This window comes from Chionomys nivalis, assembly GCF_950005125.1.
Source record: "Chionomys nivalis chromosome 23 unlocalized genomic scaffold, mChiNiv1.1 SUPER_23_unloc_1, whole genome shotgun sequence".
NCBI lineage: Eukaryota > Metazoa > Chordata > Mammalia > Rodentia > Cricetidae > Chionomys > Chionomys nivalis.
The window spans coordinates 1,906,008-1,922,715 of NW_026646869.1; the positions used below are offsets into that span (position 1 = coordinate 1,906,008).

The following is a 16,708-nucleotide window of genomic DNA, read 5'->3' on the forward strand; positions in this document are numbered from 1 at the left end:
GAGGGCCCTAAATTCAAGGCCAGCCTGAACGACGTTCAGAGTGAGGGCTGCGGACTTGCCTAGCATGTGTGTGGCTCTGGGACCCACCCCAAAGGAAAGATGGGGCCGGAGAGATAGCTCTGTGGTAATTCCAGAGGCCCTGGGTTCAGTTCCCAGAACCCACATGGCGACTCACAACTCCAGTCCAGGGGATTCAATGCTACTTTTATTTATTTATTTATTTTGGTTTTTCGAGACAGGGGCCTCGAACTCACAGAGGTCCGCCTGCCTCTGCCTCCCTAGTGCTGGGATTAAAGGCATGCGACACCACTGCCCTGCTTCAATGTTACTTTTAAGTGTGCGCAGCTGCTAGGCATACAAGTAGTGCAGATAGACATGCTGGCCTTCTATATGACATTCTATGCTCACACATAAAATTAAAAATTTTAAAAACAAAAACAAAAACCTTTTTCTTTTGAGACAAGGTTTCTCTGTGTAGCTCTGGCTGTCCTGCAACTCTCTATAGATCAGGTGGTCTTGAACTCGAGATTCACTTGCCTCTGCCTCCCAAGAGCTAGGATAAGAGGTGTGTGCCACCATGCCCAGCCCTAAACAAAATCAATTGCTTCATCTCTGTGTAACCCTGACTGTCCTGGAACTTGTGTTATAGACCAGGCTGGCCTCGAACTCAGAGATTCACTTTGCTTCTGACTCCAAGTGCTGGGATTAAAGCTGTGCGCCATCATTGCCCAGCTTTTGTTGTTGTTGTTGTTTTGTTTTTCGAAACAGGGTTTCTGCCGGGCAGTGGTGGCGCACGCCTTTAATCCCAGCACTCGGGAGGCAGAGGCAGGTGGATCTCTGGGAATTCGAAGCCAGCCTGGTCTACACGAGCTAGTTCCAGGACGGGCACCAAAACTACAGAGAAACCCTGTCTCGAAAAACCAAAAAAAAACAAAAAAACAAAAAAGACAAGGCGGGCGGTGGTGGCGCACGCCTTTAATCCCAGCAGTTGGGAGGTAGAGGCAGGCGGATGTCTGTGAGTTCGAGACCAGCCTGGTCTACACGAGCTAGTTCCAGGACAGGCTCCAAAACCACAGAGAAACCCTGTCTCGAAAAACCAAAAAAACAAAACAAAACAAATAAACAAACAAACAAAAAAAAAACAGGGTTTCTTTGTGTAGCTTTGGAGCCTGTCCTGGAACTCACTCTGTGGACCAGGCTGGCCTTGAACTCACAGAGATCCGCTTGCCTCTGTCTCCTGAGTGCTGAGATTAAAGGTGTGCACCACCACTGCCCGGCTTCCCGGCTGTTTTTTGTTTGTTTTTTGAGACAGGGTCTCTGCCTCCCCAAGTCCCGGGATTAATTAATGGCTTGCATTATCCCCTCCCGTCTCATTTTTTTTTTTTTTTTTAGGAAAAGAAAATGAGAAAGTCAAAGATCAGATGGAGAAGTGAGCTCAGCACGGAGATCAGGGAGGGAGGGACCTAGAGAGCGTGGACGGTGCGGAGTAATTTGGTAACAGGATTGTAGTGGGGCACTAGGCAATTCAGAGTTCGGTTCCAAGGGCGTGGCCTTGAGATGACCAGGTAGAGGCTCTGGGACGGGAGAGTTAAAGGAGAGAAAGGGTCTAGCCTGCAAGATAAGGGGCTTAGCTGACTGGCCTGCAGTCCAGGTAGCTGGGTGGGAGGAGAGTAAGGGCCCTGACTGCAAGGGGTGGGGCCTCGTTGGGTGGGCGTGAATGCCCCGCCCCGCCCCGCCCCCCGACGTTCAGTCCCGCAACAGCCCCGGGCAGCTGGCACTCTCAGCCTGGTTCCCCCCCGAGCGGAGCTGCGGGGCCGGGCCGGGCCGGGGCGGACCCCGGGATCCCGGACGCGGCCGCCCGGGCCCGCGGGCGGGGGGATTGGCAGGGCACCCGCGTGGGCACAGCCACCATGGAGTTCCGGCAGGAGGAGTTTCGGAAGCTGGCGGGGCGCGCCCTGGGGAAGCTACACCGGTGAGCTTGGTGGGGTTCCTGGGAGGGGAATGGTGAGGATGCCCCCTTTCCACCCTGGAGCAGACGGACAGAGGGAAGAGAGGACACCCTGGCATGGTGTGGGGAGGGCCACCCAGCTGTTCAGGATTCCGTCCTGTGGATGCTGTCATCCCGTCCTGCCTGGTCCATTATCCCCCCCCCCCCCCACTTGCTCCTCACCCCACCTGGGGCTTGCCTTTTTCTTTGAGATTGTGTATCCCTCCCTATTCTCTGTCCACCTGTCTTCTGTCTTTTTACTTTAGATCTGTCTCCCCTCCCTAGGCTCCTCTTCCCCTCACCTCTGGGTCTCTGTCCCCTCCCTCTGACCAGGAGCCATTGGGTTCAGTCCTGACCCTTCCTCTTGCACCCCTCCCGCTCTTCCTCTCTGGACCTCTGGTCCCCACTTTGATCTCTGTCTCTCCCTGGACTTCTATCTTCCCACCCTGGCTCTCCCCATCTCTCCTCTTTCTCAGGTCCTGTCCCTGGAGGCATTTAATCTGGAGCTAAAGCGGATTGGGGCTGTTGTTTCTTGTCCTTGAGGGGGGTTAAGCTGAGAGGAAAAATCTGGGGTATCCCAGGTTCTGGGGGGTGAGAGAGTTTCAGGCCACAAAAACCAAATTACTCTTGGGGAGTAATATGGACTTCCCAAGGGAGATAGCCTAGAACTGGGTGAGATTTGCTTCCACCCAGAACCTATGACCCCAGTGTCCCTTGAGGTAGCCTGGACACCTCCCAGCCCCTCACCCCCAACCCCAGCTCTGGCTCTAAGTCAGAGAAATTACTCAGCTCCTGAGAAGCCTAAAAATATCTATCCACAGTGTGGAGAGGAGATGGCCTCGTGGGCATGGTGCCCTTAGACCCCGGTTCCTCCATACAGGGCCCTGGTCCATCTTTACATGGTCCTCGGTGATCTCACTGGGCCACCTGAGTCCAGTGCCAGTCTGATAGTCCACTTGCTGTGGCTCACCTGGCTCCAAAGTTAACCCCACCCTCAGGTGACATGAGAGGGAGGCAGGAAGGTGCAGTGGGGGGCAGTGGTGGATGGGGGGCTGAGGTGCTCCACCCAGTGAGGGGCAGTGATGGAGGGAGGAGCTGAGACACTTCACCTCTCCGTTTTCCAATTCCCAGCCCCTCCCCACCCTTTTTTCTCGCCTCCTTTCACGAGTTTCTCAAAATACACCAGTGTGAAGTCAGGGGAGCTAGAGAGAAAGACGTGCTGGTGGAGGGGGCTGGGGGGTGAGAGCAGGAGAGATGGTCCTCAGGTCCTCCCTCTTATTCTCTCCATTTCCCTCTGGGTCCCCAGCCTTGTCCTTCTTCTCCAACCTCAGAGACCCCAGGAGAAGCAGCAGAAAGTTGGGGAGGGGGCAAGCATTTATTTGCTTACAAAATCCAGAATTCCCTTTGACAGTGGAGCGGGGGATCAGTGACTGGGAACCAAAGGTAGCAGTTGAACACAGGTCATTCTCCTTCCCAGCCTGAGCGAGAGCTGAGCTGCAGATGTTCCTGGAGACCGAGATGTGTGAGGCTAGTTGGGGGCTGGGGGTGTCTCTTGGACCAGTAACCCAGGGTGACTTCGGACAAAGAAGAGGAGCCAGGAGCCAGGGAGCCTTGCCTCTTTGGGCCAGGTTCTGGGCAGGGCAATGCTGGGGGCCAGGACTGGATCAGGCCCAAGTTGCTTTCCTCCTGTGTGACCTTGGACCTGTGACATCTGTTTTTGGAGTCTCAGTTTCCTAGTTCTATAATAGGAAGAAACCAGAAAAAAAACTACCAAGGCATAGGGAGAAGGAGACGCAGGGAGTGGGCAGGTATCTTCAGAGAGCAGTTGAGACACATCTTCCTTTGGGGACACGCCACCCTAAGGAACATTCCCTCACCAAGTCCTTGGCCTAGTTGGGGTCATTCAGAGAGATGGGGCTTCTTTGTGACTCTTGGTATTCTGTGACAAGGGCTCCGGTAGCCAAGGCTGGCCCCAGCACAGGTCACCTTGCCTCTGTCTCCCAGTGCTGGGTTGGATGCACACTCACCTGGCCCGCCCCACCTGCACTGCCCCTGTCGTGGCCAGCTGTTTCAGAGTCCCTGTCTGAAAACCCTTAGCGAGAGCCCACACCTAATGTAAACAGCACATGTCGACATTCTGGGGCTAGACCCACACCTGCAGTTTCAGTCAGTCAAATATCAGAAATCAACCTGGGTCAAACTCCAGTCTCACAGGTAATGTTCTCTGGAGGCGAACATGCGGGGCCCTCCAGCCTATGTTCATTCTGGGGCGTTGAGTCCCAGTCTTTGACGCCTCCCTGTTTCTTTCTATCTTCTTTCCTTTGGTGCTCTCTGCACCCTCTCTCTTTCTCCCCAGACCAGGCCCCCCTCTTTCTATCCCCAGGTCAGCCTCCCTTTTCTGACAGGCTCTCGTGCACCCCTGGCTGGGCTGGAACTCAGAGAGAACCTGCCTCTGTCGTATTGTACTGTAGCTAAAGGTGAGAGTCCCCATATGGCTTGCTTTGTTGAGACAAAGTCTGGTGTTAGCCAGGCTGGCTTCAACTACGTAGCCAAGGATGACCTTGAACTCCTGATCCTCCTGCCTCAGCCAAGTGTTGTGATTACAGATGTGCACCAACACACCTGGCATGTGCAATTCTGGGGTTAGAACTCAGGCCTTCGTACAGTGCTAGGCCAGCACTCTGCCGACTGGGCTCCATCTCCTCTGTCCCTCATCGTCTCACTCGGTAGACCAGGCTGGTCTTGAAATGGCAGCAATCCTCCTGCCTCAGCCTCACAAGTGCTGGGATTACAGGCCTGGTTTCTTGCCTGCCCCTCCCCACCTCCTTAAGTGTTCTTTGGTCCCCCCTCCCCCCAGCCCGTCTGGCTGTTCTTTCCTCCCCCGCCCTAGTCTCCCTCGCCTCCATCTGTTCTGGCCCCTTCCTGGGATCCGGCCCGATCCCCTGACTGCCTACCCACCTCCGAGGGGCTGCGTTGAACTTTCGAGGTCTCCATCCTTCAGGGACCTCACTGACCTTGACCGTTAGTCCTGAGATCTCTTCATCTCTCCATTTTCTGATATCAGAGACTCTGCCCACCTCACCCACCTATGTGTCTGTTACTTGAACGTCAGTTAGTTCCTGCTCTCTCTCCTGAGTCTGTCTGTCTGTCTCGTTCTCTGACCCTGTCTCCCTTTCGCTAGGTCTCTGTCATCTCCCCGTCTTTTGGTGTCTCTCTCTCTCTCTCTGAGTCTCTAGCCTTCCATTAGGTTCCTGCCCCTTCCCCAAATCTTTGGCTCGTTCTCTGCCTACCCCCACGTTTCTGTCCCAGTCTTTGTCGTCCCATCTCAGCAATCTCCCCGCCCCTCTGGTCTCTCCCCATCTGTCTCCAGCAGCCTCTCTCTGGCCGGGAGACAGCCCCTCCATGAGCCCTATCCTTCCTCACACTCAATCCTGGATGCAGATCGGGCGGAGGCGAGAGTCAAGCTGGGGAAAGAATGCGCCAGTCTCCCTACCAGGGCCATCTGTCCCCTGCCAGGACACCAGCCATCACTCCCCCTCCCTGCTCCTGAGGCTGACAGTCTGAACCCTAGATTCCCCAGGGGGCTCAAGTCAGACTCCCAAACCCACATGTGTGGGAACGGACTTCAGCCCCATATCTGGGGCTTAAAAGCAGGGCAGGGCGACCAGCGGCAGGGGGAGGGGTCTGTATATATAGCCGAGGTGGCTTGGAAGCATCTGCTTTGTTGACACCTTTGCACGCAGGTCCCTCCTTTGTACCTTTGCTGACTCAAATAGACTCGACTCTGCATCTGCTGGAGGGGGCTGGGGACAGTCCTGGAGCTTGCAGTAGGGGCTTGCAGGCACCTGCTCTTTGATTCCAAAGGATAGTGTAGAATCTCTAACTCCCTAGTGGAGAGAGGGGAGAAGGCTGGGGAGGTGATTGAAGATCTTGACCTTAGAGTGGAATCCAGGCAGGAGAGAGCTAGTGGTCTGGACTCCTGGGACTGGAAGGAATTCCGAGGTCTAACAAGAGACATGGGTTTTGCCATGCACTACTGTGTCACAAGGAGGAGAGGGAACCATGCCTGCATCCTAGTGAGGGCAGCAAAGCAAGGTTAAGCCGGGAACCCCTGTGTCACCGGGAGGAGGGGCCTGGACTGCTGAGTCTTTGCTTCTCGCCGCCCTGCAGGTTGCTAGAGAAGCGTCAGGAAGGCGCAGAGACACTGGAGCTGAGCGCCGACGGTCGCCCAGTGACCACGCACACACGGGACCCGCCTGTGGTGGACTGCACCTGCTTTGGCCTGCCGCGCCGCTACATCATCGCCATCATGAGCGGCCTGGGTTTCTGCATCAGCTTCGGCATCCGCTGCAACCTGGGTGTGGCCATCGTGTCCATGGTCAACAACAGCACGACCCATCGTGGGGGCCACGTTGTGGTGCAGGTAGCTGCTCTGGCGAGCCCTGCTCACGGCCCATGTTGGCACAAGCGGCCAGTTCACACTCCTTCCCAGCTACAATTCCGTGGTCCTGCCCATCCGTGCCTCTCTATAGATCTGACCTTACTCTTGCAGTCCCTGCCTTCCTAAATCACGCCCTGGTATAAAGAAAGCTCCGCCCCTTTCCATCCCAGATTAGGAATGGTCACACTGGTATTAGGTTTGATATTCATTACCTGGGTCCACTTTTGGCCCTTGTAACCGGTTCACTTACAGCTGTGTCCCGCGTTTACGTCCCAGGGTTACATGCAAACAATTTCACTCCTGTCTTAAGATCCTTTCCAGACTGACCTCTGCCTTTGTCCACCTGATTAGTTCTGGCCCACACATAAAGCCTCGTCCAAGCTCAGATTTATGCTGTTTTAACTTGGGTATTCCAGAAGCCATGCCCATAACTGGGAAAAGAAAAAAAAAATCTTAGTTTGGTCTGTAGCTTACCTGAAGCCCCAACCTTTGCTGCAATATAGTAAGGAACACCCCTAATTTAGCTGCCTCTTGGCCCTGCCTAGAGCCCATACAGGTCTGTCCACAAACAGGAGGCAGTCACCCCCACACTTGGGGGATGTTCAGGGAGGGGATACTGAGGTAAGCAAGCAAGTAGAACTAGGCAGCAGAGCTTGTAGCTAAAATGTAAGCCCTGGCAACGTGGAAGGGCGGAGCTCCAGTGAGCTCTGATTGGCAGGCTTGGGGAAGGGGAGGGGCTCTTGTTGCTGATGGTCTGTGGGTGCTGATTGGTGGAGGGATGAGTCTGGAGGGTGGCTAGTTTGATGTGTATTTGACCCGCAGAAAGCCCAGTTTAACTGGGATCCAGAGACTGTCGGCCTCATCCATGGCTCCTTTTTCTGGGGCTACATTGTTACTCAGATTCCTGGAGGATTTATCTGCCAAAAATTCGCAGCCAACAGGTACAGTGGTGGAGTCTCGGGGTGGCGGAAAGTGCAGTTGTGTGTGTCGGAGCTCGAGCGAGCGTGGTCCTGGACTTGGCTGCAGGAAGCTGGGAGGGTCCCTGTTTGAGGGCAAATCTCAGGTGGCCTTGAGTCCTGTTGTGGGCAGGAAGAGCAAAATTTTAGGGGCGCTGGGAAGGCTAGACGGCTGGGACCACATGCCTGCCTCACTGCTCCTGCCGTCTCCCCCGCCTTTTCCAACAGGGTCTTTGGCTTTGCCATTGTGGCTACCTCCACCCTAAACATGTTGATCCCCTCAGCAGCCCGAGTCCACTACGGCTGTGTCATTTTCGTGAGGATCTTGCAGGGATTGGTGGAGGTAAAGTCTGTCCCATAAGCCCTGCTCCCCTCTGTGACCCCACCTCTTCTCGTTGACCTCCGTGCTCCCTCCCTAGGGGGTCACATACCCTGCCTGCCATGGCATCTGGAGCAAATGGGCCCCTCCCTTAGAACGGAGTCGCCTGGCGACGACGGCCTTTTGCGGTGAGAAGGGGCTGGGGGCCGGCTCCTGTGTGAGGGGGGGCTGAGCTGTGATCTCAGCTTAAGTGGCAGGTTCCTGGGTCCAGGGAAGACAGGCCTGTTTTCTACCCTCGTCGCTCCCTTAGGTTCCTATGCCGGGGCAGTGGTTGCCATGCCCCTCGCTGGGGTCCTGGTGCAGTATTCAGGATGGAGCTCTGTCTTCTATGTCTATGGTGAGGGACTTGACTGCGTGGCTCTGGGTGGCCCCGGGGCTGAGTGAGGCCGATGTCACCCTGCTCCCTTCTCCCTCCTGCCCACCCCAGGCAGCTTCGGGATCTTCTGGTACCTATTCTGGTTGCTGGTCTCCTATGAGTCCCCTGCACTGCACCCCAGCATCTCAGAAGAGGAGCGCAAATACATCGAGGATGCCATCGGAGAGAGTGCCAAGCTCATGAACCCCGTGACGGTTGGTTGTGAGGCTGCAGGGCTGGGCAGGGCAGAGAGGAGGGTGCTGGCTCAAATCTCACAGGAGACAGGACTACAAGCAAAAGGCTGGGGCCGAATGGGGGGGCGTGGTGATGCATCCCAGCTACTTGAGGGGCTGAGGCAGGAGAATTGCAAGTTCCAGGTCAGGCTATAAAGTGAGTTCAAGGCCAAGCTAGGAAATTTGGTGAAAAGTGGGTTAGGGGTGTAGCTCACAGGTAGATTATTTGCCCAGAATCCCCCAGTGAGGGGCGGGGTGTGGCTCAATGACAGAGTGCCTGCCTAGCATACATGAGGTCATGGGTTTTATTCCCACTACTGAAAACCAACAAGCAAACAACAAAAAAGAAAATGAAAATACCTAGGCTAGATTCCATATTAGGCTGGATGGAGTTGAGGACCTAGAGTTCGTATAAGGTGGCTGCGTCAGGACCACAGAGGAGGCCTGGTGAAACGCAGTCGAGGGGATTAGAACTCGAGGTTTTGCTTGTGTTGCTGTGGCTATGGCTACACTCTGTGGAGTGACTGAGTGGACATTCTACTGGGCTCACGTTTATGGGCTCTCATGGGGCTCAGCATCTGAAACTGAAGGACCCCTGGGGTCAGGACCCGTCCTTCGTCCTTACAATGCAACCTCAAAGCTGGAGGTTTAGAATTCCCAAGTCCCTGAGAGTAAAGATGAGGACCATGCCTGAGGCCCCAGTGAGCTATGGTGGGGTCCCTGAAGGGACATGACGCTCCCAAGCCCAGCGTCTGTCTTAGCACGGTCTGCCCTCCCCTCCCCTCCCCCACAGAAGTTTAACACACCCTGGAGGCGCTTCTTCACATCCATGCCCGTCTATGCCATCATTGTGGCCAACTTTTGCCGCAGCTGGACCTTCTACCTGCTCCTCATCTCCCAGCCTGCCTACTTTGAAGAAGTGTTTGGCTTTGAGATCAGCAAGGTTGGCGGGCAGGCGTAGGGGACTTGGTGGGGGTGAGGGAGAAGGTGCCTGCATCCCCAGGCGAGCATGGAGGAGTGGCTGCCCATGACCTGTTCCCGCAGGTGGGCCTGGTGTCTGCGCTGCCCCACCTGGTCATGACCATCATCGTGCCCATCGGGGGCCAGATTGCCGACTTTCTGCGCAGTCGCCGGATAATGTCCACCACCAATGTGCGAAAGTTGATGAACTGCGGGGGTGAGTGGTGGGGCCAGGGCAGAGCACAGCACAAGGGGGGGGGGTCAAAGGGCATGACCCCCCTCCTGAGTAAGGGCAGCGTGCAACAGCTTCATGACATCAGGATTGGAGACCGCCACGTGGAAATCTTAGGCGGATGAGTACAGACCCAGGTGGTGTAGATATAGTCCAAGCTGGAAGGGGGCGGGGCCTGAGTCCTATATAACTCTAACACCTAGAGTCCTAAAGTGGCCATAACTGGGGTTTCAGAGAGACAGGTCATGGGTGGGGACCTAGCAAGATGGTTGAGAGTGGGGTCCCAGGCTTCCTTATGTGATAAGGACATAGATCTGAGTTGCAGAGTGTGGCCTAGTCAGAAGGTGGGATCACAGTGGGCCCTTTTAAGGCAGGGCAGCCAGAACACATGGACTGGGTTGGGTTTGGGGAAGCAGGATCCACTCTGGTTTGGTGGAACTGGAGTCAGGTCTTCCGCAGGTCAGAGGTCACCAGATGGGGTCAACAGATGGGGGCTGGGGTGAAACCAGCTGGGAATGTGTGCAGGGTGGCCAGTGGGGTCACAGTAGAGACTCGGGAGACTTGGTCCTTCACAGGCTTTGGGATGGAAGCCACGCTGCTGCTGGTGGTTGGATATTCACACTCCAAGGGTGTGGCCATCTCCTTCCTTGTCCTGGCTGTGGGCTTCAGCGGCTTCGCCATCTCTGGTGAGAACCCCAGATGGGTAGCTGGGGGTACTGGAGTCAGCTCAGTACTGGAATGGGCTCCTCGGGAGCAACACAGCTGTCTCAGCAGAGAAGACTTGCTACTCTCCCAGATGACCTGAATTCTGTTCCCACGGGCTACCTAACCCGCTAGTAGTGAATCCCACGCCCTCTTCTGGCCTCTATGGGCATTGCACTCACATGTATATATCCTCACAGACGTGCACATAATACGTGTACATTTTAAAAATGAGTGCTCCAGGAGCACGGGGGATGGGGCGGGTGTGACCCTCATGAGGGTCTGGTGTGACGTTTGCTGACTTGATACCCACCAGGGTTTAACGTGAACCACCTGGACATCGCCCCTCGCTATGCCAGCATCTTGATGGGCATCTCCAATGGCGTGGGCACACTGTCTGGGATGGTGTGCCCCATCATCGTGGGTGCAATGACCAAGCACAAGGTTAGCACAGACCTCCTGATGAATGCCTGGAACCTTCCAGTACCAGCCTCCCTCCTCTCCCTTTCTTTTATCTCTCCATTTTTCTTTCTTTCTTTCTTTTTTCCAATACAGGGTTTCTCAGTGTAGTCCTGGCTACCCAGAAATTTACTCTGTAGACCAGGCTGGCCCCAAACTCAGAGATTTTTATCTCAAAAAAAATCTATTTTTATTAGTTTAATTTTTTTATTGACTTAGAACGTGTGAGCTATTTTGTGCTATGGGATATGTATTCCCTCTTTCCACCACGTGGGTCCCAGGGATAGAAGCAGGCCGGCAGGGTGGTAGCGCCTCTAGCAGAGGCTCATCGCGTGGTCCTGGCTGGCCTCGGACTCACAGGGACCCGCCTGCCTCCGTCTCGCGCGTGCCCACCCCTGGCCTCCTGTTGTTCTCAGTTGTGTGTGCACACGTGAAGTGCTGTGCCCACAGAGGCCGGGGGCGCCCGCCGGGTCATTGTGAGCTGCCTAGTGTGGGTGCCGGGAACTGAACTTCCGTAAAAGCAGGAAGACCCCTCAACCGCCGAGCGATCCTTTCAGCCCCCGTACATGTATTTTTAAAGAGCATCTCCTGTGGCCCGTGCTGGCCCGACAGGTGTGTCCCTCCCTCTTTTGACTTAGTGCCGTGTTGTGTTGTCTGCCCCCAGACTCGGGAGGAGTGGCAGTACGTGTTCCTCATCGCCTCCCTGGTGCACTATGGGGGTGTCATCTTCTATGGGGTCTTTGCTTCGGGAGAGAAGCAGCCGTGGGCGGAGCCGGAGGAGATGAGCGAGGAGAAGTGTGGCTTCGTGGGCCACGACCAGCTGGCTGGCAGTGACGAAAGTGAAATGGAAGACGAGGCTGAGCCTCCGGGGGCGCCCCCAGCGCCTCCCCCTTCCTATGGGGCCACGCACAGCACAGTTCAGCCTCCGAGGCCCCCGCCCCCAGTCCGGGACTACTGACCACGTGCCTCCCACTGATTGGCAGTTTCCAGGACCTCCACTGACACACCTCTAGCCTGTCGGCAGTGTGGAGGAACCCGCTCCGCTCTGTCCTGCCTCAGGCCTAAGATGCAAGTCTCCCTCGTTCGCAGTGCTGTCCAGCCAGCCCTCTTCCCTTCCCTCCTCCTCAAGGGGTGAAGCTGCAGTAGCGGTTTCACGGATACCCAACCCCCCGGAGGTTGTTCTCCGCCTGTCTGCCTGTGTGGTTTCAAATCTCTCCTTTCAGGGCTTTGTTTGGATGGACAGTTCAACCTCTTTCTCTTGTGCTTTTGAGGTTCCACCTTTTCCTAGGACCCCAGGGATTCTCAGGCTACCCCAAGATTATTCAGCTGGTCCCCAACTCTGAAAGATCCATGATCACCCCGTCAGTTCCAGGGCTTTCCTGGAAATTAATTCTGCATTTCCCCGGTTGGTTCCACCAACCACCAACCTCGCCCGCCATTCCAAGGACCGATTCTCACCAGCGTTTTGAGGGGAAATGGCGGTTTCAAGTCCCACCACTCCTTCCCCCCCCAACCCCCCAGCAGCAGCGGTTTGCCAGGCCTTGTCCTTAGTTTAGTACAATGTCCAGGGAAATGGCCGACGTGGCTCCGCTCACCCGTGCTCTTTTTCTGACTCAGTTTTCAGGTCTAAGTAGTGGCTGGAAGCCGTCACTTCTTCCCCTCCCCTGGGGGGGGGGCGGTTTCAGGGTCTCCCTTTCCCCCAAAATCCTTGCACTTTACTTCCCTGGGTGGTTCAAACTGCCCTCAGTTTCTCAGTGACCGTTTGTTGTGTCCCTCAGGGGCTAAATGACTCCAAACCTGGGGTGCTTCCCTCATAGACACCCCTCTTTCAGCTCAGCCGTCTGGGGAAGGTGTGGGAGGAGAGGAGCAGGCTTGGGGGCAGGGGCTGCTCCCGGTGCAGGGCTGTGTCCTGGTGTCTGTCTCTGTGCCGTGAACCCTGCCCTGCCCCATCCACTCCCAATAAACGCTTTGGTGTACAGATTAGGCTGTCGCCCGATGTGGGTCACGAGAGCCGAGGGCCGGGCGGACCCCAGTCCTCCCTCGGCCCCAAGCCACGTCCTGGCCTAGGGAGTGCGGGTGCGCAGACCCAGGCTCCACCCCGGGCCTCAGTTTCTCCACTGAGCCCTCCCCCCACCCCCGCCCTTCGCCAAGCACTGGGCGCAGACGCTGGGGAGGAAGGTGGTTTATTGGGAGGCTCTGCTTGGCTCTGCGGCTCCTCTGGGCGTCGAGGCTGGCTCGGGCCTGCGGTGCTGCTGCCTTCAGACAAAGTTGGGAGACAGCGCGGCCGGCGACAGGGCTTCCAGGCGCTGCGGCCCGCGGGGCGGAGGGGGCAGCTTGGGCGGCAGTGCGGGCGTGGGAGGCGGCTGCTGCGTGGCGATGTGCGAGGGCACCCACGCGTCGGGGGCATAGAAGTAGAGGTCCACGGGGTCCTTCGGGGCGTCCAGGTGCAAGACTGCAGGGGCAAGGGTGGGGTCAGGCGTGTACGTGTGTGTGCACGTGCGTGTGTGTACACACAGTGAGATCCTATCTCAGAGGAGGATGGTGGTGGTGGTGGGGAATTATTTCAGACATAGGGACCAGACTTTACACTTACCTGGGACAGGAAGGGGGGGGTCTGTGTTTTTCTTTTTTTTTTTAATTATTTTATTTCATGTGCACTCGTGTTTTGCTTGCATGTATGTCTGTGTGAAGGTGTCACACCATCTGAAACTGGAGCTACAGACAGTTATGAGCTGCCGTGTGTGTGCTGGGAATTGAACCTGGGTCCTCTGGCAGCTTCTGAGCCATCTCTCCAGCCCGGGTCTGTGTTCTTTAGAAGGGAGTGCTAAGTCCCCAGATCTGGATAAGGCACCCTGAGGGATCCCGCAGAGAGTGAGAACTCACCTGGCTCCTCCCCGCTGTCCTGGAGACGGTGGTGTGCGAAGGACCTGTGTCTGGAGGCTCTGCGGTACAGACACCACAGCAGGAGGAATATGCCAATTAGCATCCCGGTCCCCGCGAAGAACAGGCACAGGGCTCCACTGATGGAGCCTCGTGGGCGGCTGACCAGAGTCACCCCTGAGAGATGACACAGCCATTTGAACAGAGTGCTTCATCCCTCAGACCCAGCTCCTCCCTCACAGCCAAGACTCCAGGCCCTGCATTCCTCCCTCAGACCCCGTCCTCCTCCCTCAGACCCAAGGCTCCAGGCCCAGCCCTTCTCCCTCAGACCCAGGATCCAGGCCCAGCCCTCCTCCCTCAGACCCAAGGCTCCAGGCCCAGCCCTTCTCCCTCAGACCCAGGATCCAGGCCCAGCCCTCCTCCCTCAGACCCAAGGCTCCAGGCCCAGCCCTCCTCCCTCAGACCCAACGCTCCAGGCCCAGCCCTCCTCCCTCAGACCCAAGGCTCCAGGCCCAGCCCTCCTCCCTCAGACCCAAGGCTCCAAGCCCAGCCCTCCTCCCTCAGACCCAAGGCTCCAGGCCCAGCCCTCCTCCCTCAGACCCAAGGCTCCAGGCCCAGCCCTCCTCCCTCAGACCCAAGGCTCCAGGCCCAGCCCTCCTCCCTCAGACCCAAGGCTCCAAGCCCAGCCCTCCTCCCTCAGACCCAAGGCTCCAGGCCCAGTTCTCCTCCCTCCAGACCCAAGGCTCCAGGCTCAACCCTCCTCCCTCAGACTCAGGATCCAGGCCCAACCCTCCTCCCTCAGACCCAGGATCCAGGCCCAGCCCTCTGCCTTGAGATCCTCACCAGTCTCCTTCACCCGTTCCACCACGATGATAGTGTTGACTGTCTCTCCTCGGCTGTGTCTCTGAGGGGCCTGCAGCATCCCAGGGGCTACCTGATTGGCCTTGTCTATAGGAGCTGGGGGGCCTACAATCCGTGCTGAGGAAGGAGGGGTATCTGGACCTTTAGAGCCCGAGTTCTGGGGTACGCTAAGCTCTTTGGTTCCTAGGAAATCCGAGGTGGACAGGCCAGGAGTGGCAACTTGGGTGGCTGCAGGGGCTGCTGGGCTGGGACTCAAGCCTGGTTCACTGGGTGTGGCTGTTTCCTCCCTGAAGGCTGCTGTTGGTTGGGCAGGAAGACTAGTGGTGGTTTCCAAATCAGAGCTCACAGCTGCCTCTGTTGCCTTTTGGTTGAGGGTTGTGGGGAACTGTGTTTGGGGGATGTCAGTGGTATTGGAATTGTGGGTGATGAGAGATGCTGGCTGGGGAGTTTCTGTCAGGTCAGGATGACTGGTTGGCAGTAAGGCAGAATTTAGGGTTCTGGGGGTACCAGGGTCATAGGTCCCTAGGGATTTGGAGCTGAGGAGCTGAGTGGGGCCAGGACTTGGTGTCTTAGGCTCTTCGCCAGGAGTGATTTGGGGGGTATGTTCTTTGGGGGTTTCAGGGGAGTCTTGGTGTGCTGTTGGTGTAGGATCAATATGTTCAGCGTCAGGAGATTCTGGGGGTGAAGCTGTGAAGGGATCAGGGTTTTGGGTTTCAAGAAACCTCAGGTCAGGTTTGGGGGTCTCAGAAGATTCTGGCAGTGTTGCTTTGGAGGGGTTTGTTTGTGAAGCATTCTGGGATTCTGTGCCTGAGGTTGTGAGCTGGGCAGGCGTGGGGGTCTCCGGAGAGTCTGAGAGGCTGGGGCTGAGGGTCTCACTTAAGCTTTTCGTGGGAATATGAGGGGGAGCTGAGGGTGGTGTCTTGAGCTCAGGAAGAACTGTTGCAGGGTATCCGGGCGTGGGCCCGTCTCCAGGAGAACTTTCTACGGCACCAGTGGGCATCCTAGAGGGCTGGACCATCTCCTGGGGGTCAGAGCCCACGGGCAGAGAGGCTGGGGGAGCCGCCTTGGAACCCAAACAACCAAGGAGGAAGAGTAGGAAGAAGATGGGGCTGAAGGGCTGCATGGCTCAGAGAATTCTATAGCTGTGGAAGGAGTAGGTAGGAAGAGGTTAAAGCCAAAGCATCCTGGAGTCACACCCACTCCCAGGGGCCACACTCCCTCTGTCCAGGGACTCTAGCAAAACCCAATCGCAAGTCCCTGGTGTGGGCTGGTAGCTGTGGTCACTAAGGTTACAGGAGTTCAGGGATTTGGGAGTGGTAGTGCATTTCCCAGTGGGGTCCCTGAAAACTTGGGACATAATGATGCCATGGCCCCACAAATGTTAGATTCTACCTTCAGAAGGTATCAGATGGCCAAGGGGACATGGGGCGACCTTCTCCTACCAGGATGCTGGGGACCCAAGCTGAGTTAGGAAGTCTTTGAGGAAGACTCCAAGACCCTGAAAAGGAAGCTACTGGGCTCTGAGTCCCACAGAGTGAAGGGCTGGGGGTTACGGGGGAAAGGACATGGGATCCCTGGACCACGGGTCAGATGTCTAGATCTGTGTTCCAGGCCTTTGAGAAGTAGTGATGTGAGGTGTAGACTCCTCGGCCTGATGGGGTCGGAGGCAGGATGTTTATAGAGGATGGACCCTGGCTTCGGTGGTGGCCTAGAGACAGAGGAGTGAGCGTGGGTGAGACAGGGTCATGGGGTCATGGGGTCTCTTACCTGTGCAGGGGTGTCCAGGACAGCAACAGATGATCAGCGCTGGACAAAGAGGCAGGCAGGGAGTGCTGCCGAATGGCGCTGGAAGGGGCAGGCACTAGGGTCCCAGAGGCACACAGGTGACGCACCTGACCCCCTCCCTGGGGAATCGTGGGAGCCTAGCAACAAGCTGAGGTTCTTAAAGAAACAGACATAGGACCTCATCATTATGGCAGAGAAGGAAGTTAGGATTTAACCAAATTATTTTCCTTTTGAAGGCAAGGTTTGGCCAGGCATGATGGTACAGGCCTGTGATCCTTGTTCTTGACAGGCTGAGGTGGAATTATGAGTTCAAAACCATCTTTGCGTGACCATAGTGAGATCCAGGCTAGTTTGGGCTACCTAGCAGGACTGTCTCAAAATAAAACAAGAGCCAGGCGGTGGTTCATGCCTTTGATTCCAGCATCTGGGAGGCTGAGGCTTTTAGGAAAGCTGCCACAAATTTGAGGCCATCCTGGGC

General features: G+C 56.4%; 2 protein-coding genes across 2 annotated transcripts; one reads left to right on the forward strand and one right to left on the reverse strand.

Moving 5' to 3' along the window:
- Window positions 1-1,736: 1,736 nt before the first annotated feature.
- Slc17a7 (solute carrier family 17 member 7) lies at window positions 1,737-12,677 on the forward strand. The gene is made up of 12 exons (XM_057761072.1): window positions 1,737-1,972; window positions 6,158-6,410; window positions 7,251-7,369; window positions 7,613-7,727; window positions 7,804-7,891; window positions 8,014-8,100; window positions 8,191-8,333; window positions 9,145-9,294; window positions 9,396-9,528; window positions 10,119-10,229; window positions 10,562-10,689; window positions 11,369-12,677. Exons 1-12 carry the CDS (start codon window positions 1,911-1,913, stop codon window positions 11,660-11,662), a joined length of 1,683 nt encoding a protein of 560 aa, XP_057617055.1. The 5' UTR covers window positions 1,737-1,910; the 3' UTR covers window positions 11,663-12,677.
- A 285-nt stretch (window positions 12,678-12,962) lies between these two features.
- Gfy (golgi associated olfactory signaling regulator) lies at window positions 12,963-15,568 on the reverse strand. Its single transcript, XM_057761128.1, has 3 exons — window positions 14,428-15,568; window positions 13,588-13,761; window positions 12,963-13,156 (listed from the first exon to the last, which is right to left on the reverse strand). Exons 1-3 carry the CDS (start codon window positions 15,566-15,568, stop codon window positions 12,963-12,965), a joined length of 1,509 nt encoding a protein of 502 aa, XP_057617111.1.
- Between the last annotated feature and the right edge of the window lie 1,140 nt (window positions 15,569-16,708).

What these genes read in the sequence shown, in the direction of transcription:
- Slc17a7 (XM_057761072.1), top strand. Translation starts at nt 1,911, where the DNA reads ATGGAGTTCCGGCAGGAGGAGTTTCGGAAGCTGGCGGGGCGCGCCCTG. An exon ending in GCCCTGGGGAAGCTACACCG is followed by an intron (nt 1,973 to 6,157) that starts GTGAGCTTGGTG and finishes GCCGCCCTGCAG; the next exon opens with GTTGCTAGAGAAGCGTCAGG. An exon ending in CAGCGGCTTCGCCATCTCTG is followed by an intron (nt 10,230 to 10,561) that starts GTGAGAACCCCA and finishes GATACCCACCAG; the next exon opens with GGTTTAACGTGAACCACCTG.
- Gfy (XM_057761128.1), bottom strand. Translation starts at nt 15,568, where the DNA reads ATGCAGCCCTTCAGCCCCATCTTCTTCCTACTCTTCCTCCTTGGTTGT. An exon ending in GGAACGGGTGAAGGAGACTG is followed by an intron (nt 13,762 to 14,427) that starts GTGAGGATCTCA and finishes GTCATCTCTCAG; the next exon opens with GGGTGACTCTGGTCAGCCGC. An exon ending in GGACAGCGGGGAGGAGCCAG is followed by an intron (nt 13,157 to 13,587) that starts GTGAGTTCTCAC and finishes TTGCCCCTGCAG; the next exon opens with TCTTGCACCTGGACGCCCCG.